This window comes from Drosophila sechellia, chromosome 2L (assembly GCF_004382195.2).
Source record: "Drosophila sechellia strain sech25 chromosome 2L, ASM438219v1, whole genome shotgun sequence".
NCBI classification, from domain to species: Eukaryota; Metazoa; Arthropoda; class Insecta; order Diptera; family Drosophilidae; genus Drosophila; species Drosophila sechellia.
Window position 1 is genome coordinate 16533867 of NC_045949.1, and position 22655 is coordinate 16556521.

The 22655-nt window shown below is 45.6% G+C and overlaps 4 protein-coding genes across 10 annotated transcripts in view; 1 reads left to right on the top strand and 3 right to left on the bottom strand.

Annotated features, from left to right (window-relative positions):
• The window catches only part of LOC6614450 (transmembrane protein KIAA1109 homolog), a 28266-nt gene extending 7019 nt beyond the window's left edge, over nt 1–21247 (top strand). Inside the window, exons 6-23 of one of the 6 annotated variants that reach the window (XM_032727139.1) lie at nt 60–340; nt 406–526; nt 1716–2296; nt 6759–7095; nt 7163–8374; nt 8469–8633; nt 8692–8944; nt 9534–9624; nt 9726–9841; nt 9907–10562; nt 10628–10760; nt 10813–11674; nt 11736–12351; nt 14880–15848; nt 15912–19563; nt 19628–19828; nt 19890–20020; nt 20081–21247. In XM_032727139.1, coding sequence (XP_032583030.1) covers nt 60–340; nt 406–526; nt 1716–2296; nt 6759–7095; nt 7163–8374; nt 8469–8633; nt 8692–8944; nt 9534–9624; nt 9726–9841; nt 9907–10562; nt 10628–10760; nt 10813–11674; nt 11736–12351; nt 14880–15848; nt 15912–19563; nt 19628–19828; nt 19890–20020; nt 20081–20764 — 11061 coding nt within the window. In that variant the 3' untranslated portion in view covers nt 20765–21247. The remainder of the gene's footprint in view (nt 1–59; nt 341–405; nt 527–1715; nt 2297–6758; nt 7096–7162; nt 8375–8468; nt 8634–8691; nt 8945–9533; nt 9625–9725; nt 9842–9906; nt 10563–10627; nt 10761–10812; nt 11675–11735; nt 12352–14879; nt 15849–15911; nt 19564–19627; nt 19829–19889; nt 20021–20080) is intronic. The other 5 variants (XM_032727147.1, XM_032727145.1, XM_032727142.1 and 2 more) reach the window with 5 other exon arrangements.
• On the bottom strand, nt 2439–4685 carry LOC6614448 (titin homolog). 2 transcript variants are annotated; one of them, XM_032727159.1, is made up of 5 exons: nt 4603–4685; nt 4350–4548; nt 3004–4291; nt 2708–2945; nt 2439–2654 (listed from the first exon to the last, which is right to left on the bottom strand). In XM_032727159.1, the coding sequence occupies exons 1-5, from the start codon at nt 4666–4668 to the stop codon at nt 2529–2531; spliced, it is 1917 nt and encodes a 638-aa protein (XP_032583050.1). In that variant the 5' UTR covers nt 4669–4685; the 3' UTR covers nt 2439–2528. The 2 variants fall into 2 exon arrangements, with proteins under 2 accessions (XP_032583050.1, XP_032583051.1); XM_032727160.1 differs by having other exon boundaries at nt 2544–2644.
• Nucleotides 4779–6475, bottom strand: LOC6614449 (nucleolar protein 12). The gene is made up of 3 exons (XM_002038846.2): nt 5977–6475; nt 5531–5914; nt 4779–5471 (listed from the first exon to the last, which is right to left on the bottom strand). Exons 1-3 carry the CDS (start codon nt 6401–6403, stop codon nt 4972–4974), a joined length of 1311 nt encoding a protein of 436 aa, XP_002038882.1. The 5' UTR covers nt 6404–6475; the 3' UTR covers nt 4779–4971.
• LOC6614452 (xaa-Pro aminopeptidase ApepP) lies at nt 12364–14621 on the bottom strand. The gene is made up of 2 exons (XM_032727164.1): nt 14522–14621; nt 12364–14401 (listed from the first exon to the last, which is right to left on the bottom strand). The coding sequence occupies exon 2, from the start codon at nt 14372–14374 to the stop codon at nt 12533–12535; it is 1842 nt and encodes a 613-aa protein (XP_032583055.1). The 5' UTR covers nt 14375–14401; nt 14522–14621; the 3' UTR covers nt 12364–12532.
• Nucleotides 21248–22655: the final 1408 nt, after the last annotated feature.

Below are 22655 nucleotides of genomic sequence, written 5' to 3' on the forward strand. Positions count from 1 at the left end.
TGCGGCACAATATTGTAATTTTGATATTAATATTAATCCTAATATATTTTCCATTGCAGATACCGGATGAAATGTCGCACTCGGCACCTCATTCACATCCGTTGGAATTCGAGATCGCCGATATTGCGCTTCACGTCCAGGGACTAGGTGGAGATCAGCTGCCACGCGAAGTGCAACGCACTATATCGCTGACGTCGGAGAATCCCTCAGAGATGTTCTTCTCAGCCGAAGAAGATATATCCAATGTCCTGTCTCAGCGGGGATCCATGAAGCAGCGAAACAGTGTAAACAGTGGATCCGTGGTGCTGTCCGGAAAGAAGCGATTCTCGTCGGATCTAAGGTGCGCATATACAAATTATTTCCGACCCCATCATATTCCGACTAAAAATATATCTTCAAAACTAGCATTGGAGCCCAAAACGATAATGGAAGTCACACACTACCCACATATCGCAGCGATCTAGAGATCCACGCTCCCGATGGCAACAAAACACTTCCAAAACGCCCGCAGAGCACCACAGAACTGGTAAAGCTGAAAAATCATATACTCAAACACCTCGATTACGTATTTTATAATGTTAGGCCGATTTACTCAGTGAATTATCTACACCAAGCGCGTTTAGCTTTGCTGCTTTGAGGCCAATTTTGTATTAAACTCAGTTTATCACTAAATTCCATATCACCCATGTAATAATCAAGGCGGCAATATTAACCCAAATTCGAAATATTATTCGATTCGAGTCTATTTCAGTGCATGCTTCGCTCTTTAAACATAAGTCTATCTACATACATTTACTTTTAATAACTCTTAAGCAACAATTTCTCAATATCGGTCTACACTTTAAAGCATAAATTGAGAAACTGTTGCTGATTTTGTTAAACTGTAAGCCACACCTAAAATCTATTCCTTTCCTCAACTCGACTCATCTCTAAAATCCCAAATCAATTAATGAACTAACCAAATCGATATAAAAACCAAAACCTAAATCAAAAATCACCCAGAACGAAGACGCGAGACGCATTCACGGTCTTGCCACACCAATAAGAAAAATAGCAAATATCTCATCTCGACCCGAGTACCGACATTTTGTTCATGATGTGAGTAGTTCTTAGTACCAACAACAAGCAACCAACCAACCTCTTCTAACTAACAAGTAGCCTAACTAAGCCGAAATTCGAATGCTAGTCTGTTCTGAATAATCTGAATGTATCTGTAGACCTCCTTTCTTACCTTATAAGTTTCCAAAAATTGTCAAACAAATTCTCGATGATCAACAAATGCATGTAAAGTATGTTGTGTATTATTGCATGTGGAGTCTATTGCTCCCGATCCTATATTTAATTCATATCATAAGCTTTGAGGCTGTAGGGTGTGGGCTATTACCGGTATCAATCAACAAAAAATTCCATTTCGATATGTGTTTGGTTTGAAATTAGTATTGTTTGTTAGCTATCTTTTAATTTTGAAAACTTTACAAATTACTAATTTAATGTCAATTCGACTAGCTGAAAATTATTGCAATTTGATTTTAAGTCTTTATATTTATAACGCTAAAACCGACCAAAATCTTTGCTGCACTTCAACAAAAAGTTTCTCACACTTTTCTGCTTGTGCCCTTTAAACTGGCTATTTTAGTTGTAGAAGCCGAAAACAACTCAATTTCATGTTCCACTCAGAATATATCTAATACAGTTTTATGGTATTCCTTCTGCAGGCTGATTCTCGTGGCTCATCATCTGGCACCCCATCACTGTCTTCCAACTCTTTCATATCGGCCATGTCTTCACAAGAGGATGTGGCGTTGGTCAATCTGCACCAGCAGGTCAACCGGCCAATTATCGACTCACCTTTGCTGATGGCCAGCTACCTGAATCATTTGTCGCAGGTAAAGTGCTTTAACTGGAATGGATGTTCCTTTCCCTTGGGTCCAGATGTCTTTTCTACTCCACTCTTCTCGGAGAACGAAGACGGTGGATTGACCTATATTGGCAGCAAGATGCTGCCTCACTTTGATCTCTACTCCTGTTGGCGGGAGATTAAAGTGGTTCCTCGATACGAAAACGCCACTGGAAGCAACAGCTCGGCTACATTTATGGGCGGACCCAAGTCTCATCCCTGGGACCCCAGTGTGCTCTTGAAAGAGGAGGAATCGGACAAGACCACGAACGGATTTGATGATGGCGAGTTCATGAGTCTGCAGGCTGAGGGAGGAGCGGTATGTACGTCGGTGGTGGCCAGGCTAAAAGGTCAACTGAACGTCTTCCTTACACCGCTTCTACTGGAGGGATTACAAAGGTAAGTAGGAATGACGATACGGTAATTTCATTTCAATTTAATTACCATACAATTTAAACAAGAAAAATTTGCTGGCAATTCCAAATCGTATAATGTAATCGTATAATCAAAACCAGAAATAGGAAAAACAAAGTCGCAGCTCTCGTATTTCTGGATTATCATTTTATGGGTTCATATAAAAAATATATATAAAGGCATTTATCAAGTATAGCGTTAAATATACATATATAACTCAACTTCGCTTGATGCGCAAATGGGCGAGATTGGACTGCCTCAATGCCGCATGGGCGTTGATCCGGCCACCCTGATCCCGCGGAAAAGAGTCCATCAGCATCTTTATATACGTTTCTTTGGAGTTCTAATTGCATACAAATGTATATTCTATAAAGAGGTTTGTGGTTGCCCACTCACCTCTGGGGAGTCATTAGTGTTCTTATTCTCGCGCTTTTTCCTCCTGTACTCGGAATCCAAATGGAATTCCTCCATTGTTCTGGGCTCCTCCTCCGTGAGTTTGTCCATGTTTAACGCCTCGCTTTCCCTTCGATCCTCGAGCAATCGACGTTCGCCACGTTCATTTTCACTTTGTATGTAGTCGTCTTGCATTTGAATCAAATAACGAGGTGGATCCCGAGCATTATTGGCAATAAAACTTGAACATAAAATAGATAAGTGATGGTAAGGAAGCAACAAAATCGTAGTTATCTTACCTTTCGCTATCGAAGAGATGTTCCTGCTTGGGCCGATTAGAGTTTAGTGGCATCAGCTCATCCTTGATACTCGCCTGTTTATTATCATCTTTATTGCGCATCTGCTCCTCAAATTGCTTCTCTGTTTGTTCTCTCTTACTATGTGACGTCCTGGAGGACTGATGGCGATCGTAAAGATCAAGTGGATCTGCTTCATTCGCTATCGGTTCGTTTTCAGCTCTGTCGACTCCCTCTACATTAGGTGCATTCTGATTCCGATTGAACTGCTGTTCACATTGATGCAAACTAGCTGATTGTCCAGCATCGAAGTTTGCCAGATGTTCTTTCTCCCAGTTGTTCAAATGATCTTTTTGAAAGTTCTGATATTCTGAATCGAAATTAGCCTGATGCTCCTGCCCGAAATTACCCAGATTGGTCAAATCTAAATTTGGCTGATATTCCTTGTTTAGATTAAGCTCATCTTCTTGATCCAAAGTGGACTGGCTTCTTAGCTCTAAGTCAGTAGACTGTTCTCGCTTAATCTTAGCATTATAGTTCTGATCCAAATTGGCCTGATCTTCTTCTTTCAATTGACCTGAAGGTTCGTGCTTCAAGTTCTCGGGGTATTCCAAAGGATTTTGACGTCTATACTCGTTTTTTAAATTAGTTTGATGTTTCTGCTCTGTATTAATCTTGCTATCCCTTCCTAAGTCAAAAGGCTGACCTTGCTTCACAATGGCTTGATTTTCTAGCCCAAAGTTGTTGACAAAGTCGGAGTTTGATAGCTCTATTTGTGCATCATTCAATGGTTCACCTTGATCATTGAATGCTGATGTGAGCTCATCACCCAGCTGCGCATTTCCAGTCAACTCCTGCCCTGGAATATATTCTTCATCCAGAAGTGTGTCTCTACTTTCCTTGCCTCTTGATCGCCTGCTGGCCTGGCACAGAAAGTCATCTGCCTCGCATTCGAAATCATCTTTAGGTTTCTTGCACTTTTTGTTCTTTGGCTTCGGAGATTTGGTAGTTTCGCTTAAAAGATCGTCGTCCACAAAGCCACCGGATTTTGGCTTGCAATTCTCGTAAGCGCTTTTAGTTGAGCACATTCGAGTGGTTTTCGGCGCGCAAGTGCTTTTCTTTGAGCAACGCTTGGTGGTCGGGCAAGTGGGTCTCTTGGTGCACAAATTAGGCTTTGTTTCATCGGAATCGTCCTCATCCCGGCAGTTATCATCGAGACCTACATCCATAGACTGAAAGTCCTGCTTGCGTATATTGGCCATCGCTTGTCCACCATGGGCTGTTAGGCTCGCTTTCTTTGAAAAGTTTCAGCCGGTGACAATGAAAGATCATCTACAGTGATTACTTACCGTCATCGTCGACATCTTCATCTCGACCAAGGCGCTCATCAAGTAGCTTGTTCAAGGAGTTAAGATCATCTAGGGTTAGATCCTTGAGGCTCTCCTGTACCTCCGCATCGGTAAGACCATTTGTGAGGTCGGGATAGTCAGCAGGATCGGTCAAGCGAGCATTCAGGACACCTAGATCCTTGGAATTGGCCTGGGATTCCTAGAGGACCGATTGTAGAATCCCTCAAAAAAAGTCATTTAACAAGTAACTTACCACAGGAAATGCATTTAGCACTAATGGGTTGACACTGCAAATAAAGCAGATCCCAAGCAGTAACATTTTATTTTCGATGTATTCTTTGACTGAGAATTATTTCAAAGCCTTTTGGCAGATGCTTTTGTTTTGTTTTGCGCTCTATTTAATTATTTAATTATAATACATAATACACATTGTTTAAAATTTCGCATTTTATTTTTAAGTTGTTCTCTGAGTAATCTTTCAACGATTACTTGGTCAACATAATCAATCTAGTGTCCGCTACGGAAACTAATCCAGTTGTTAACTTCGTAACAAAAAGTCAAACGAATCTCATCGAATTAAATTGCAACTTATTCCAAATCTTATGCCTAGTCTAAATGTATATTAACTTTTTTGCTTGGGCGCTATTTTCTTGGCAAGAGCGGTTTGTAGGTCATTGCTTTTCTTTTTAGGCTTCTTGGCCTTCTTGATGCCGTCGACTTTGACGCCCCGGTACTCTGACTTCTTCTTTTGACCAGTAGGTGCTCCTTCTTTTTTCACATTACCGGTCTCTTTGCCCTTCTTCTTGTCTAGCCTTTTTTTTGCGCCCGCCGAATTCTGGTTCTTAGCTTTGGTCTTTGAGGACGTCTTCGAAGCAGTGGAGGCGGCGGCAGCATCGCGCACTTGCTTGGCGCCCAGTTTCTTGACTTGATAGCGCTCCACGTTGATTGGCCTATCATCCAGAAGCGTCTGATTCAGTTCAAGAGCTAGTCCCACAGCATCGGGCTTCTGGAAACAGACGTATGCTACTCCTTTGCAGCCCTTGTCGCCATCCTGCAGGCAGCGTATGTAGTCTATTTCGCCACAACTTGAGAAGATCTCTCGCAGCTGCTCCTCGGTGGCCGCTGGAATGAGTAGCACTTAACGTTAGCACTTAGTTAAAACTACTGACTTCTTTACTTACAGTACTTTAGGCTGCCAACGAAAATGGTTCGCTTGGCATCCTTGTCACTGGGCTGCTGATCCTTTCCCTGGCCGAACTTCTCCGCCATAGACGCGGGCGTCACCCGCAGGTGATTTTCTTTAAACTCTGTGCCATTAAGAGCCAGCGCTTGCTGGGCAATCTCGGGATTCTGGAGCACCACGTAGGCGTTCAGGGAGCCGGCTACCTTGCGCTGTTTGTGCTTGAAAAGCTGCTTGCCCCCGGCGGTGCGCAGCCGGATGGATTGAACCAATCCATAGGGCTGGAACAATTTCACCAGCTGGACACGTTTGGTGTTGATGGGCAGATTACCTACGAAAACGGTGGACGCCTCTTCTTCAGGATTCCGGATCCGCTTAACTCCTTCTGTGCGATGAAAATGTCAGAATTGATGAATCTATGGGAATATGGTTTTTTGTTAACATTACCTTCATCCTTGTTATTGGCATTGGCTTTGGCTTTCTTAGACACTTTTCCTTTTGGTTTTTCCTTTGGAGAAGTCGTCGTTGGTTCCTTCTCCACTTTTTCCATTTTGATGGCCTTACCTTCAACCTTAACCGGCGCTTCTGGTTCCGTCTTAACCTCCTTGGCCGCCAGTTTGTTTTGTTGCTTCTTCAGCTTCTGTGACTGCTTCTTGGCCTTCTTCTTTTCGATCTTGGCCAGGTCTTTGGCGGACAATTTTTTGGGACTTTCCTGGACAGCAGCCTTTACTTCATCTTTTGGAACTTTAACCGTCTTTTTTTTGGGCTTCGCCTTTGATTTCTTGGTCACTTTACCATCCTCCACGACGCTGGGCTCTTTTTTAATCGGCTTTAATTCAGCGTTTTCTGATTCTTTGGCTTTTGGTGTTTTCATTTTTGCACAAAGAAGTAGTTTATCAATAATATGTTCTTTTCTACACGTGTGGTGGCCCAAAAGTGTGACCGCCCTTGACCGTTAAAAATACCATGCATTCGAAATAAAAATACTAAAACGTTTAAAATAAAATATATACCGAATATACCATCATTATTTTTTTTTAAATCACAAATTTTTATAAAAAGTAATGCAAATTATAATTAAATTTAAAAAATTTTAAATTAATATATATATGTTTTGTTGTTTTGCAAAAAAAAATATTTAATAATGTTATAAAAAATGAGATAAACTAAAATTATTTAATTATAATTATAAGTTATTTCGCTTTATTTAAACTTTATTGCTCTTTCAGAATGGTGGAGGCCGCCGTCCCGACAATTCAATCAATGCACCTGCTCTCGGTGGTGAACTTCATCCACACATCTTGCATCGCCAAGGTGAACAACGACAATATCCTGAAGCGGGATCAGAGCTTAAGCTACTGGTCGCAGGTTCACTCGAACTCTAAGCGATCCACGACGGAGAGGCATCTGCAGGGACCCGGGGACTCGTTCCTCAGCGATGTCTATGAGGAGAGTATTTCCACCAAAACTCAGGGACTGATTGTCCTGCCCAAGGTCAGCATCACCATGCTTCAGTCCTCCATTGTGGAAGAGATTATCTCAGTGGCCGCCTTGGATAATGTACAAGTGAGTAAATTAGCCAACAAAGCTTTGATTGGTGAAATTATCATCATCTTTGCTATCTTCTTTATAGGATCTAAGCTGCGTGTCGCTTCTCACCTTCTACATGGAGGGTATCTCCACGAAGTTCCATCTGGGCAAGACGACGCGTGCCTCCATGCACAACGTGTACATCCAGCAAACGGTCCAGTCGGGCAGCAGTAACAAAAAGGGTGGCATCATGAAGGGCACACGTGCTCTCTTGGCACACCTTTCCTCGCAGACGCGGCCGGACAATGTGCAAGGAGAGCCCATTCTTATCGAGACATCGGAGAAGCAGTTGGAGGAGCTGGTCATAACGCTGGATATTGGGAGAGCGCATGCGCAACTGCGACGCCTGAAGACAGAGGGACAGTCTTGCACCCAGGACTCGCCCATCATTGTCACTGCCATTCCAGAACACAAGAGCAAAGTGCTGTTTGAATGCCTGAAAATGCCGGAGAGCACGGGCATCGAAAGCATTGGCTACATTATGTTCGAGTGTGGTTTGGAGGGCGTGGGTGTGAAGATAGTCAAGCGATCGCACTTTGAGAAGTCCGAGAATAGCAAGGAGGAGTTGGCCGAAATGGCGGGAGCTGGTGCAGGCGGCGGAGCCTCCGCAGGTGGTTTCAATCTCAATGATTTGGTGGGCCAGGGAGACGGAGCCGCGGGTTCTGGCGATGGAGGAGCCACATCAAAGGCTGAAGCTGCATGGAGGTTGATAACAAAGAAACCGCCTACACCCAAAACTCCGAAGGAGAAGTTTCAACCTGCTTCAGACAGCAACATTTCGGCAGAAACCTCTGGTGCTGAAAAGGGTAAATCCACACCCAAACCTCCAGATGAAGATGTGGAAAAGGGAACCAGCACAGCGAGCGCTCAGCCAGGAGCCCAGAAACCAACTGCAGGCGCAGGTACCAACACCAAGGATAACTACGACAAGGTTTTGTCGAATGTCAAGGAGACGGATAAGACTTCCTCGTGCGTGATTGAACTTAAAGCGGTTTGGTTCAACTTTGCCGCTCCACCTTGCGTGCCTATTACCCGAAAGATTGATCTGACGCGACTGGACTGGAATCTTTTGAGCACGGCCTCTCCGGCTATCACCGCATGGATGAACCCCAGCAATCGACTGGCCATGAAAATCGTATCCTTGATGAAGGCTCTGCACACGAGACAAACGGCAGTGGCTGCTTGTCTTATGGCGGAGGCCATGGATAACGAGAAGATTCAGAGAAATCCCAAGATCAAGAAGGTAACAAAAGAGGTATAAAGGTTTTTATACAGCAGTTCACCCTATATAGACCTAAGCACTGTTTATATCGTTCGCATTAATTTATTATATTTAAAATGATTTGCAGAGTCGGTACGCCAATAACTACACGTTGCTGTCGAAGACGCTGCAGGAGGATCCCAGTTGCCAGTTGTGCTACATCATGCAGAAGTTGGTTCTGGATGAGGGCGTTCAGAGGATAGAGACGATATTCAAGCAACACGATGTTCCACATCTGAACACCCTGAGACAGGTTAGTAGTTCCGCTAAATATTATTGTTTAGAATTCGGTTAATTTCCATTTTTTATAGGGCATCATTGTGCTGAGCCGGCAGTGGAAGAATACGCTGTACAATCCAATTCTGTTTGAGCATCAGTACAAGAACAAGCTGGCGCGACCCATCAACGTGACCTTTTCGTTCCCACAGAACGAGGAGGATGCGGAAAACGATGAGTGCGAAGGTGATGTTGAAATGGGCGCCTTTGCGGGCGTCGTCGAGAATCCGGAAGAGAGTGAGAATGCATTATTACTTGGGCAAACACAGCATCATCGAACTCACATTGGTATTTTTTTGATTAACGCTCTCCACCCGCCGTCTGTGGCGGGTGGTTATCTCCTTTTAACATAGATTTATGTATAGTTATAGACTCTCTCTATATTTCCCCCTCCTGCTTGATGCACTTTTTGATCGTTTGTTAACCAAATTTAATGATTGTGTCCGTATGAGTGCAAGAGTGTGTTGCTTAGATCTGCTATCAACTACCTTCCGTTTCCTTTTGTATCTGTAAATACTTTTGCCACACAAATGTTATTCACCGCTTTGAGTGTTCACCATTTCATATTGTTTGATGCTTTGTGTTTGCATTTTACTACAGAACAATACAACTCTTCTATTCTTTCTGGCTATCACTATATCTATATCTATGAAACTAAATTTAATCCTAAGTTTGTTGTACACTAAACGATAAATATGTAAAGTATATCTTACTAATACTTCCTACCTACTTTCTATCTCTTATTCTCTTAAGCTTTTTACTATTATATATTATATTTTGTTTCGTTAAGTGTACAACTTATCCAGAAGAGTGCTTTCTTGAAGTGCTTGTCCAATATACGAAACCGGTATTCCGCTATTAAAATTTTTCCCTACAGGTGCTCCTTATGGTCATGAGGGTGCCAACCATGGAAACGCTTCCCAGCGATCTACTTCCACTTCGCCAAATATACACCAACCTCGGCGCGGGTAAGTTGAAAATGTTTGCCTGCTTATTTTCATCAAATACATCTCATTAATGTCATGCTTGTGGTCTGTTCTTCTCTCCAAACAACATCCGTGTGCATCAGCTTAAATAAAGTCCACAGCAAAGCCTCGAACTATTCACATGGCAATTCGTCTCGTTCCAGTATTCAGATGCTGCCCATTATCTCTGGGCTGGTTGAGAAGCAGGTTCCGGAATTCGGTAAGTACATTTTATAATACTAATCATAAATAACAATCAGTGATTTTATGTTATGTTTTCATAAGAATACGGTGCCTTGCAAGAGGGTTCCTTGAGCTCTACAAACTCGGTAAACAAGTTCTGGCTAGTAGCCGAGAACCACAAGGAGGATTTGTACTTCTGGATGGCCAAACAGCAGGACAACAAAAAGAAGCACTTCACCGAAAAGGAACACGCACGGCCAGCTCCTCCGAAAATGACTGAACATGCTGGACAAACGCGCAGTGGCATAATGCAGGATTCCATTAAGCTGCTCGATGCCCATCTGATCTTTGAACCACTTCTCACCTGCTTGGGAGTGATGCCACAACAAATGATCAACAAGTTCTCCAACGCCGACATTTCTTCGCTGGAAAACTTTGGCACAAATCTCTCCTTGATCGGAACTTTTGATTCTATTCGGGTGGACATTGTGGTCAGCGAGGCGGGTGACAAAAAGAACTCTGCCCAAAAGCCAGCCAAACTGAACAAGAAATCAAACGGCGGCAGGGCCTCCATAATGATGGACACCCCCTTGTTCTTATGCGAGCGAGTGGGCGTGGAGTTGGAAGTCTTAAAAATGTCCGATGGCATGGTGGATCAGGCGCGCCAGAATGTCATCTATATGTCGCGTCGCCAGCTAAAGAAGCACACCAGTACTGTGATCAATTTCAGTCTAAATGTGAGATTCATCTCGCAGCAGGTGGGTGGGATATCTATACTTCAAAATGCACATAAGCTACATAAAAATGTTTTTATGGATTTCAGGTAAATATGCCGCTGCTGAGGCTGCTACATCAGATCTGCAATATGTATCAAAACGTAAAGGATGCCCAGAACGAGTTTCACGATCAGCCTGAGCTAAGCAAAAAGAGCCAAACCAAAGACGAGTGCAGCTTGGGTAAGTTAACGATCACTGCATCTTCAAACCTAATAACTATTCTGCTTTTTAGCTTCCGAGCCCACAGACATCGTGCCATTTAACTCGATGTCCGAGCGTTTTAACCATGCAGAAAACTACTCAGATGAACGCTATGACAAATTCAACGAGACGATGCCGACTATGTTGGCAAGACCGCGTCCCGGAGGCTTTGCTCCCATTATTCAACTGACACCTTCTCCAAATGCCAAGAACAGGCCCCAGAGTTTCGCCCAGAAACTTCGATCCACAGGAAAATCCGTGAAGGGCAAGCTGGGCTACACGAATTTGAATGAGTCCAGTTCATCGCCACTAAGGGATAGTCCAACAATGTCGCTTCACGAACAAAATATCCTCAAAATGTCCACGGAGTCGAAAGCTTCGCTGAATGGTGCTTGTGCCACCAGTGTCAGTGGGGATTACCAGAACACGCTGACCAAAGCTGGAATGCCAACGATGGCGCCGATGTTAGAGACACCCAACTGCTGGAAGACCATCTACCACCTGTTGGAGTTGTATGGTACAATGCCGGAGACCAAGACTGTGGTCCAAAGGAGCTCGTTGAACGAACACAAAAGCAAGTCTGCGGGCTTCGCGCACGACGAGGATGACTTGGCCAGTGCACCAACACCTCTGCCCCAACATAGGGAGATGTTACTGGTAGATGCTTCATCTCAGGAAAGAACCCGGCTGATAGTTTTCGGTGTGGCCAAGATTCACAAAACTCGCCTGCTGGCCACGCTTTCTGGCCTCAAGCTGGAATCGGAGATCACCACTCTTAACAGCACAGCCACTTGGAGGAAAAAGGCTCGTCCTGTGTCCTTGGAATGCTCTCTTACTGGCCAAGTGGGACGCGCCATGATTGTGCTGCTCGAAGGAGTGGCTCCCAGCCAACAGTAAGCACTACTTTGCCTGATTTTCTGATTGGTATATTAACTCGTTTGTACATTATTTCAGAACCGTGGTAAAGGTAACCGTGGGCAAGAGCCAGACTCTCTATTCAAGCCTTTCCAAGCGTGGAAAGGATAAGAACAGTGGCCTGCTTTCGATCGGAGCTGTTAACATAGACATACCGCAACATCCGGTGGCCCTGCATGGAATGATGACTCGAAGCTCTAAGCAGTTGTCGTCCACTCTACAGGAGCTGCGTGTAAAGCGAAACTCTGGTCGGTCCACGCTCCGTTCGCATACCGCCGAGGAGCCTGACTCTCCGTTCCATGCCCGCAACTCTGGTGGAGCCAGCAGTGGAACTGGAGTGGCCAGCGAAATGCGGGAGCGCACTGTTTCCGGCGGAGCTGGTGCACAGCAGCAGCCGCAACAGGCGGCTCGCCGGGCAGCACACATGGCGCAATCCAAGACGGGCACAGGACAGCACCAGAATGGTTTGCTTCAGCCCCTGGTGATGCAGTTCAATGTGCTCCTGCAGAGTCTGTCCATTAATGCTGCGCTACTTCCCTCGCTGCAGGCCCAGTATCGCATGAATCATGTTAGTTCCATGGGAGTAACTGGCCAGAGGGCAAAGTTTGTTATCGATCTGCCCACGCACACGCTCAGCTTTAATACCAAAATTCAGGTGAGTTTTAAATAAACTTTTTTTTTACATAATATTTGTTCAGCGTACAAATTGTAGATAAGCCCTCGTAAAAGGTATATAAAAGCATTTGTTTAATATTTTAGTCTTGAGAAAAGAGTATGTTTATGGATGCGAAAGAATATTAGTTAAAGATGACGGAAATAACAGGTTAAAAACGCAATTAAATGGGCTGAACTTCCTTTTTGAGCCAGGACAGAGTAAATTCGTCTCCTTCGCGAGATAGGATTGGTGAAAGAGTGTCCCAGACTTGTTGATGATAGCTGTTGAGCAGCCTTACTTCCGCATCCGATAGAAGTTCCTTTTTAATCATTTTAGTTTGCTTAGGGCACATGGTGATGGTTTTGAAAGTCAGCGCGCCACGGTTGGAGAAATTGTGTGCCACTTGGCCCGGAACAATTTGAACAATATCCTCGACACGGATGCCGAACTCTCCGTCCTGGTAGAAACCAGGCTCATTGGAAATAAACATGTTCGCCTGGAGACCAGGATCGTCGGGCATCAGTCGAATTCCTACGCCCATGGGACCTTCGTGGACATTTAGGAAGTGACCTACTCCATGGCCGGTTCCGTGTCCGTAGTCCAAACCGACGTCCCACAGGGCCTTCCTCGCCACAGTGTCAAGAACCTGTCCCTTAACCTTAGCTGGGAATACGGTGGAGCCGAAGCTCAGTTGGCCCTTCAAAACGCGAGTGTAGGCTTCCTTCTGAAACTCGGTGGGTTCACCGAAGTGAAGGGTCCTCGTCACATCCGTAGTACCATCCAAGTACTGAGCTCCGGAATCACACAGATAAATCTCCTTGTCATTTATCCTCCTGTTGGTTTCCTTCTTTGGGTGATAGTGTATCACAGAGCCGTTGGGTCCCGAAGCACTAATTGTGGTGAAGCTGAGGCCCATGTACTTATCCTTTGTCGACCGGAAGGACTCAAGCTTATCGGCACCAGTCATTTCATCGACTTCCGCACCCTTCTTCACTTGATCTTCGAGCCAGGCGAAATACTGACACAAAGCGACTCCATCGCGAATGTGGCTGTTGATGAAGCCCGCGATCTCGACATCGTTCTTAATTGCCTTCAGCACACAAATGGGCGTTACCTCCTGTATTCTACGTGACTTGGGTATCAAAGCAGTTAGATAGTAGCTGCTGGTGGGTGCTATCCAGATCTTTGACTCCTTGGTCGACACAATCTTGCTAATTTCAACGCCAATTGAGGCGTAGGGCAAAACCTTTATCTGCACATTGTTCTCCTTTTGATGCTGCACAAAATCAGTGGGCAATTTGCCAGGGTCCACAAAGAGCAGTAGTTCATCGTTGGTCACAATCAAGTAGGAGAAGAAGACGGGGTTGAAGTCAATGTCCGAGCCGCGTAGGTTCAAGAACCAAGCGATTTCATCGAGCGCACTGACCACTAGGGCATCGGCATTCTTCTCCTTCAACTGCTGGCGCACCACGTCCCATTTTTTGGCGATAGTTACGCCAGAATGTTTTAGTTTCAGGGTTATAATCTTGTTTGAGGTTTGAGGTGGCTGATCCTCACCCCAGATCTCGTCGATTAGGTTGCCTTCAATGGGCACCAGTTGGCATTCCGCGGAGCTAAGTTCCGTTTCGATGGGTTTCCACACGCGGAACGACAACAGGCGAGGATCCACGCCCACCAAGCTGCCCTTGGGCAGATTCTTCGCCAGCCATGCGCCAATCGACGGGGTGGCGCTCAGACCATCCCGCATCAGAACCCAATTGGAGTCCAACTGCTTCTCCGCCTGCTGATAGTACCGCCCGTCGGTCCACAGCAGTGCGGTCTCCGTCGTTATCACCGCCGTGCCAGCGGATCCATCGAATCCACTCACAAAGGAACGTCGCTCGTCATGCTGGCACTGGTACTCCGACTGATGGGCGTCGTCCGAGGGCACAATGTATGCCGATATGCCGCAGGAGTCGCCCACCTGGGCGCGGAGCATCAGCTCCCTCAACTTGGCCAGAATCTGAGTGGTGCTCCTCTTCATTGTGGTTCCTCAATGGCAGCAAATTAACTGAGCGAAAAAACACAGAAATTGTATTCCAGTTGGGGCGATAAGATAATCAACCGTAATCGGGTTTCTTGTATCCCATAAATACATAAATAATCGGGCGAATATAAGTGTCACACTCACAAAGGCTGTCAAACTGTTGTTTAAACTACAGGGTGCAAATATTTTATAATCTTTTTGCACTGACACATTCAATTTTGCAATAAATAGCACGTCAAAAATGCTGAACAATCAACTATATTATTTCATATCGCCTCTAAGCTGTCAGTATTTTTTAGCTTTTGCCTGAAAAGGTAACACTGAAAGTGTGGCGGTAACAATTTAAATATTTCGTTAAGTTAAGTAACCCTAATCATTGCTTTTAATGTATAATTAAATAAGATATAAGATGCTAACCAGCAGATTTTGAAAAAAAAAACTACAATATTAAAAAATGTTTTAGAAATAATAAAATGTGTTTTTTCTTTGCACTTCCTTTTAGAACGAGATGAACCTGCCATCGGAAGCTTGTATTGGCCTCCCACCTGTTCACGTTCTGGCGGAATACATTCCAGACCACCGCCAGGATCACACGGAAAATGTCGAGGGCATTGTCCTGCGCCAAGGGGGCTACGTGAACGCCAGTGCCGAGATCGGCGAGTTCGAGCGCTGTCTGACCACAGATCTCCTAAATCATCTGGTCTTTGTGCAGAAGGTGTTTATGCGCGAAATCAACGAGGTGCTGCAGAAGGTTTACGGAGGAGAGAAACCTGTACCCCTGTGGACAGAGGAAAGCGGCGATAGTTCCGGAGCAGTACAGGAGTCCTCGCTTAAGCGCATCTTATTCTCAATCAACATTTCCATGAAACGCATCCAATTGACGGCCACTACACCCTGTTCCTCGGCGGTTCGATTCGAGACCGGAATCCTGGAGCTGCAGCTGTCTAACCGCGTGAAGAACTTGGGCGATATGAGCAATCGTAAGCTCTTCTTTAAGGCTCACATAGATTTCAACTTGTCCCTGGGTCAGATTATCCGCAATGTAATTTTTGACGAGGCCGAGCCGGAGTTCCAGCAGTATGCTTTCTTCCACACTACCATTAACTTGAGGAATGCCTTCCAAGACGAGCTGCTCAACGAGGACAAGGAGTTGATTTTGCTCACCCTGAAGAGACCGCTGGTCTACGTGCAGCCAATTGCCGTGGACAAGGCAATCCTCGTGTGGCTTAACTATAAGAATGCGTATGAGTACTGGGCGGAGAAACGAGCGAATCTCTGCCACGAGCACGCTCAGCACAGTCTCCATAGTCAGTACTCGGGTCAGCCTCAGAACCAAAATATGCAGAATCCACAAGTGTTCGATCGCGTGGCTTTTGGCCAGATTGCAGGCTCAAATTTGTCTACGCTCTTCCTGCAACTCACCGTGGAAGACATGGGCATTTGCTTGCCCCTGAAACAGGTCAATACTACGGTATGTATCCAATTAAATCTGTTTTCAATTTTGTATCTGAACCAGATGAATTTTCTTTTGTAGACCTTTGGCTCCCGCTCATACCAAGACTTTGATGCCAAGGGTGCAGTTGTGATCACGCTGGAGAACACGATAATCTCGGCCTGCAACTCGGGAGCTTTGGTGTCTAAGGGAAAGTTCCAGGGTTTGTGCCTGCGGTTTGCTGATGATTTTGAAACCAATCTGGATGACTGGAAGCCCAACAGCTCCGAGCCCATTATGAACGTTTGCGTTGTCTCCGAGGGAACCTTCGAGGTGTGTTCCCGCACTACAGCAGCTAAAAAGGGCGAGAATGCCAAGTGGCTGCTGAATGTGAAGTGGCAAATGGAGGGCGTGGATATTCACCTGGATGTGAATATTGGCAAGCAGCTGAGTTCTCTTGGCCACACTCTTACTATGCTCACGGGATTCGAAGAGGATGAGACCCAAATGGAATCACCAGACAGCGATGAAGGAGATCAGAGCTGCAGAGATACATTTGTGCGGCGGAGAGGAGACTTCGACAATTTGCCAGCTTTTGTATTTGATCCCACAATCGATTCAAAGAAGCGTTCGTTCATGATGGAGAAGGAAATGGCCGAACAGCTGAAGATTATCAATGATCTTCGCACTCTCGGAGCATCACATAATACCGTGGCCCACGAGGAGAGGCGACTCCAAGAGCTACAAGCCATATGCTACAAGTACTTCCGCAGAGATATGATCCAAAAGTGGAAAAGACCATCGCTGAGAAGGTCACTGAAGACCTACGGTCGCTCGCATTCGTACATTGGATCTGGATCTTCAGTGACTGGAGTTGGCGTTCCGCAAACAATGGACAATGTTAGCTATACTGGCAGAAGACTGGACACAATTGCCTCCAATGATGAGATATCTAGCTTGCAAAGCACACCGGCCTCCTGTCATTCCCGCAGTGCTTCCTTGAAACATACGGCAGGAGGAGGAGTCATTGGAGGGGGAGTTAATGCTCTTGGACGAGTCACCTTCACGGAGGCTATGCGCCAGACTTCACTACCCAATGCGGACACGGACACGGAGACAGCTGACAATGAGCTTGATTGGCGAGGTGATATCACGCCTAGTGAGATTGATGTTGATGGCACCTGCGTGGAAATGCGACGCAAGCATGGACATGGACAAAAACAGCCCGAACCCAACATCGACTTCGAATTGGACATTAAGGTACTGGTGAACTCTGGAAAATGCGTGCTCCATACGAAAGATACTGGTGAGGAGCGAGGCTACGCTGGTGGATCGGGAGCAGCTACAAGTGGTGTGCCAGCTTCAAGTGTAAAATCCCATAAGCGCGAAAGAAGCATAGGCAACGATTGGGGCAGTCCAACTCCTTCGAGAAGGCAGAGGGACAAGAGCAAGCTGCGCTACAATGCCAACGCATTGCTGGCGGATCTCACCATCTTCCACATTCCTGGATTGGATGTAAAACTTCACTATCAGTCAAAAACACTGGCCGAGCAATTAACTGGAGATCAGTTGCCAACTGGACGACGAATGGGCAGCAAACGAGCAACGTTGTGCGCTTGGATGACTTTACAAAGTATACCAGAGGAAACAATCATATCACCACATATTTTGGAATTCCTAGAACAGACTCTAGAGCCCATTCCTGCTCGGCAATCGAGCAGTGTTCCGCCAACTCCCTCCCACAATACAGGTGTTAATCTGGATATACTGCCTGCCAACTATGTGACTTATGCTTCATTTCCGGTGGATGTAATAGTTTACTTTCATATGCAACCTTCTACCTTCAGATTTAGTTGTCTGCCAGTTTCTAGAGTAGAATGTATGCTTCAGCTGCCAAGTTTAGATATTGTTTTCAGTTCAAAGAGGAGCAGCGACGAGGAGAACTCAGCACAGCCAGGAGTTCATAGCCAACCAGACCAGCAGCTACCTACTGGTGGACTTAGTGTTACAGGCTGCCTTGCCGACTTTAATGTGTTCATTTTCCATCCGTATGGTGGCAAAAAGACGTCTAAGGAGACACAGTTTTCACCTCTAAGCGATAGTGAAAGGAAGGATTCGTTGAGTATCAACGTGGAGTTCGTCAAGTTCCACATCACGCGCTGCAGGAAAGTGTACATTGAACCGCTGCCCAGTTCTAAGAGATCTCTGGATCAATCGCGAGCCGTGATACGGTTCTCTACCATTGTGGATATTGGTAGTGCCAGTTTTAAGTACGACATGAGGAGATTGACTGAGATCCTAGCTTTCCCGAAAGCTTGGTATCGCAGAAGGATTGTGAGAAGGCTTTTCCTGGGTGACCTTAGTGTGCAGCAACAGCAGCAGCAGCAACAGGGAAATGGCGCAGAGACACCAACCGGCTGCCCACCTGCCACTCCAACGCCCAGTGAAGACGCCTCCAGGGCTAAGGATAAAATGCGTCTCGACTTTGATGGACAACCGTCGCAGCAGCAGCATCAGCTAGGACACTTCGGAGCTGTAAGACACTTGAAGAATCTGGGCAAATCCTCCAGCGCCGAAACGTCAGGAACGCCTCCCTCTGAAAAGAACCAAATCACTGCCTGGGAAACACTGGTCATCTTTGCAGTTAATTTTACCAAACTAAATGTGCAAATGAACATTGGTAATGTGTGTGGCAATGTTGTCTGGCTCACAAAAGACTTTCAGTCGGATGGACGCCTCTCCATCGGAAGCACTGGCTACAAGAACATGTATGCTGGGATCTATCTGGGTGGATCAGCCCTTGATGCCAAGGGTGGTATAGTGGGTGGCAGTTTCGAGGTGAACAAGATCAACAAACGTTTTCACATCAAGGAGGAGGCGGGCATGGAGCCCTACCACACCATGGGACTGAGCTTTATGGCCCTGGAACTCCGACTAGATTACATGGGAACATCAGTGCTGATGACGAGAATTAGCAGCTTCTCAGCTGCCATGAAAGATGAATGGCGCACTGCTTCCCAAGCGGCAGCAACTCCAGCACATGGAAAGGACCAGCCCAGAGCTCTGATCTTTATTCACGGCGATCTTACCTGGGACCAATTGCAGATCATGATCAGCAAATCAACAACGGCGGATCTATTGAAAATGTACTTCAAATTGGAGGAGTTCTTCACACAGCAGTTCAAATCCTCCAAGAGGGTGTTCTCCAATCTGGAACCTCGCCTGCAGGATCGCACTGCCAGCATCAAGAGACGGCAGCAGCACAAGAAAAAGCCTGCAAATGGAGAGCTTATTGCTCCTCCTCAGATTCAGGGCATGATTGGCGAAAACACAGACGCACGCCATCATCGGCATTGGCAGAAGCCATTGGCACAGGCTGTAGGCCTGGTTGTGCCCTCACTAGTGACCCGTTTGCCACGTCATGGTAATGTGTTGGGTGGCACCGTCGAACTTCGGGGACAGAACATCTCACTGGCCTGCTTCCACGGAATCAACTTTAAGTCTAAGTCGTGGGCCCTGTTCAGTCTGAGATCTCCATCCATTAACTTTGCAACCGAGGCGCGGCAAAGCGAGAACGAAGTTCTGGTCACCCAGACACTCACCTCTTCGTTGGGACAGACAACGGAGGTGCAGCAGCAGCAGAACCATTCTATGGCGATCGTGAGTCGCATCACCAGAAACATTATTTTCCCGCCTCAGTTCAAGACGCTTAATGAGTGGTTCCATTACGCTTTCGCTAACAGCGAGATTGATGGTAAGCTAATAAGGAATAATGCTAATATATAGGTTAATTAACTTGCCATTTTCTTCCCCCACAGCTGTGGATCGCTTCCCCATGCTGGAATGCGAGCGGGAAATCGCCTCCAATTCTATAGAGCGAACACGGGCTTCTGGCAGCAGCAGCTCTGCCAAGGCCCAGGAACACAATCACAATCGCGAGGTCATCTTCGCCCTGCCCAGCCTGCAGCTGCATTTCAAGACTGAGCACAGACAGGGACCAACCACACCAGAGCCAAGTGGTAAGTGCATATAAGTCCATCTATCTATTAATACAGCAAGTTAATCTATGTTCGATTGCAGAAAATAAGCCAGAAGTTTTGTGCAGCTTCATCACCGAATTCGATGACCACATTTTTGTGACCGTCGATGCGGACGCCTTCTTCTTCCTGCACGATCTCATCACTTCCTATGTGACTGAAAAGGAGAAGGTGGTAAGTGTTAAAGCTATTTGCTTGTGAATTGAGAAATAAAACCACTTATATCACCACTAGATTGGAGCTCAGTCGGCGAGAGCAGCGTCGCCCAATCTCTCGCAGAAGGCTAACCTGAAGCCATATCTGACCGACGAGATACTCAAAGAGAAGAAGGGCGCCTCAAACATGAGCCTGACTGCTCAGGGCAAGCAAACGAGCGGCAGCAAGAGCAGTTTGGATCCGCTGCAAGGAAGCCACACCAGCCTTGCGAACGCTGCTGCCAACATGTCAGGAGCAGCGACAACGAACACGACGACCACCACAACAGCCACAACCTTATCACCTGGAGCGGCAGCTGGTGGACCATCGACAAGCGCTACAAACGACTCAACTGATGGCAAGCAGCAGCAACAGGAGGGTTCCCCGCCCACCTTTGATCTCGAATCGTTTGTGCGTGACTGGCGGCACTTTGAGTGCCAGACCTGGCACTTGGAGCCGACAGTTCGCCTGCTCTCCTGGGCGGGCAAGTCCATTGAGCCATATGGCGTTGACTACATCCTAAACAAACTGGGCTTCAGCCATGCACGCACCACCATACCAAAGTGGCTGCAGCGCGGATTTATGGATCCGCTGGACAAGGTGCAGGCCCTGATGATGCTGCAACTGCTGTTGATGGTGCGCGAGAACAAAGTGGAGCGTGATGGTGGGGCAAGTGGCAGTGGCAAGCAGCAACAGCAGAACCATCGACCCCCAACAAATTAGCCATGGCAGAGTAGCATCTATGACAGTTGACAATTACCCAAAGTCCTTCGATTTAGTCTAATTAGCGATGTATAGATTTTTCACACGTGTAAAGTTTTTATTATTTATTACCCTGGTTGACCTAGCATGCTTTAAGATTGAAACTGGCGGTATTATGTGGCCAGTAAGGCAGCTTCATATATAATGTAAATGGTTTGCTCTCGTTCACCTTCTTTTTAAGCATATCTGTATACTCTTTCTATAGGTGTAACGTCAAGTGCTTCGTGTAATTTGCTCAATTTTTGCGCTTTGTAATTATCATTACATCGTTTTGTTATTTTAGAAATTACTAGCAACAATGAGCAGAGCAATGTGTTTAAACTATAAGTAGCTCTAATTCAATATACCTAAATACTTATATTATTATATAAAAAATGTGTAAGTGTATCCATAAGTAAACTGAATAAAATTTCGAAAATGCCTAAAAAAAAATTTCAAAACTTCAGTACAACGATAAAAACTATTTATTAACTTTAAATAGGATAAAAAGGATAATTAAATTAACATTTCCTCTATGGTTTCTAGTTGAGGATCGACATTACTTGGGTTCCTCATTTATCCGGCGAATGAATGGGAAAGTGTTCCGGCTAATTTCGGGCCAACTTTGATTGTTCCTCCGTCTCCTTTTGGCCTTGGCTGGAGTCCCTTTGAATTCTCTAGGCCTCCTAGTTGCCTTTTTTTATATTTTTCCATCCTTTTTTGTTTTTTGGCCGAGTAAACTTTGCATCCGCAGCGCGCATCCGTTTATGTTTTCGTTTTGTCCCGCTGGCTGAGCAGTGCAAATGTTTTCCTCGGCTTTCTTGGCGCCTTTCAACGTTTTCCTTCGCCTGTCACTGGGTCTTAGATTTTTTTCGGAGGCTGCGGAGACTGAGAAGACTCTTGGCTGTGTCTTTGTAAACATTTCATTTTCCATCAAGGTTGCGTTTTTAATTATCTTTCCTTTCTCTGGCTGCTCTCGATGTGATGGGTTCCTTCTTCTTTTTTAGCATATTAGGTTCGGTGTGTGTTTTTTTTTTGTGCCTCAGTTTCTACATCATTTTGCTGGCTCTGTGAGGCAGTTGCCCCGAGTTGATGAGCTTTTCACGCATTGTAGGCGCGCGCGGAATAAAAAGAAAAGCTGCTGAGGTTCTGATGGGTGGTTGAGGTCGGAAAAGCGTGAGAGGGGCAGAGGGGGTATCCGCGGGATTCGGGGGTTTCCGCCTTTGGCAAGGGTCTCGTGCCAGTTTAACTTGGGCCCTGAATGCGAGTGGTTTACTTTGGAGATTAGTTTATCTAAAGTTAATGAGGGTTAAAACTAATAGGCGAATGGCTTAATTTTTAATTATGAGACTTGCTCTTCCTTTGTGGTTTCTTTTCTTGGCTAAATGGGGGGCCATTTTGGTCTTTGTGTTCAAGCTCATCTTGTTTTGATTTTCATTGCGATTTTTGTGGGTCCTTGACATTTTGGTGGCACTTAATTTAAACCGCCACCAGCTTAACGGCTTTTTCGAATGGGATTTTAAGCAAAAGTAAGTTGAGTAGCCTCGGTACTTCGAGAAGATTACCCAATCTAAGCGCCTCTTTTGGACATTCGATACCCATTTCGTTATTAGTTTTCTGCTGAAATGGAATTTTCCTGCAGCATATAATGTGGCATTCGCCCCATAAATTGTCAACGCATGTTGTCAAGGTGCTTCGGACACTTTTTTCAATTAATTGGCGAAACTTCAAATTTCACTTTTTCTTTATTTCTTGCTTTCTTATTTTTTTGTTTGGCAATTTATTGAGTGCGCCCAGTTTTGAATTACACTCATCGTATATTTTCTACTACACCCGATTTAGGTGGCATTCCGTGTCTGGATCCTGTGAAATA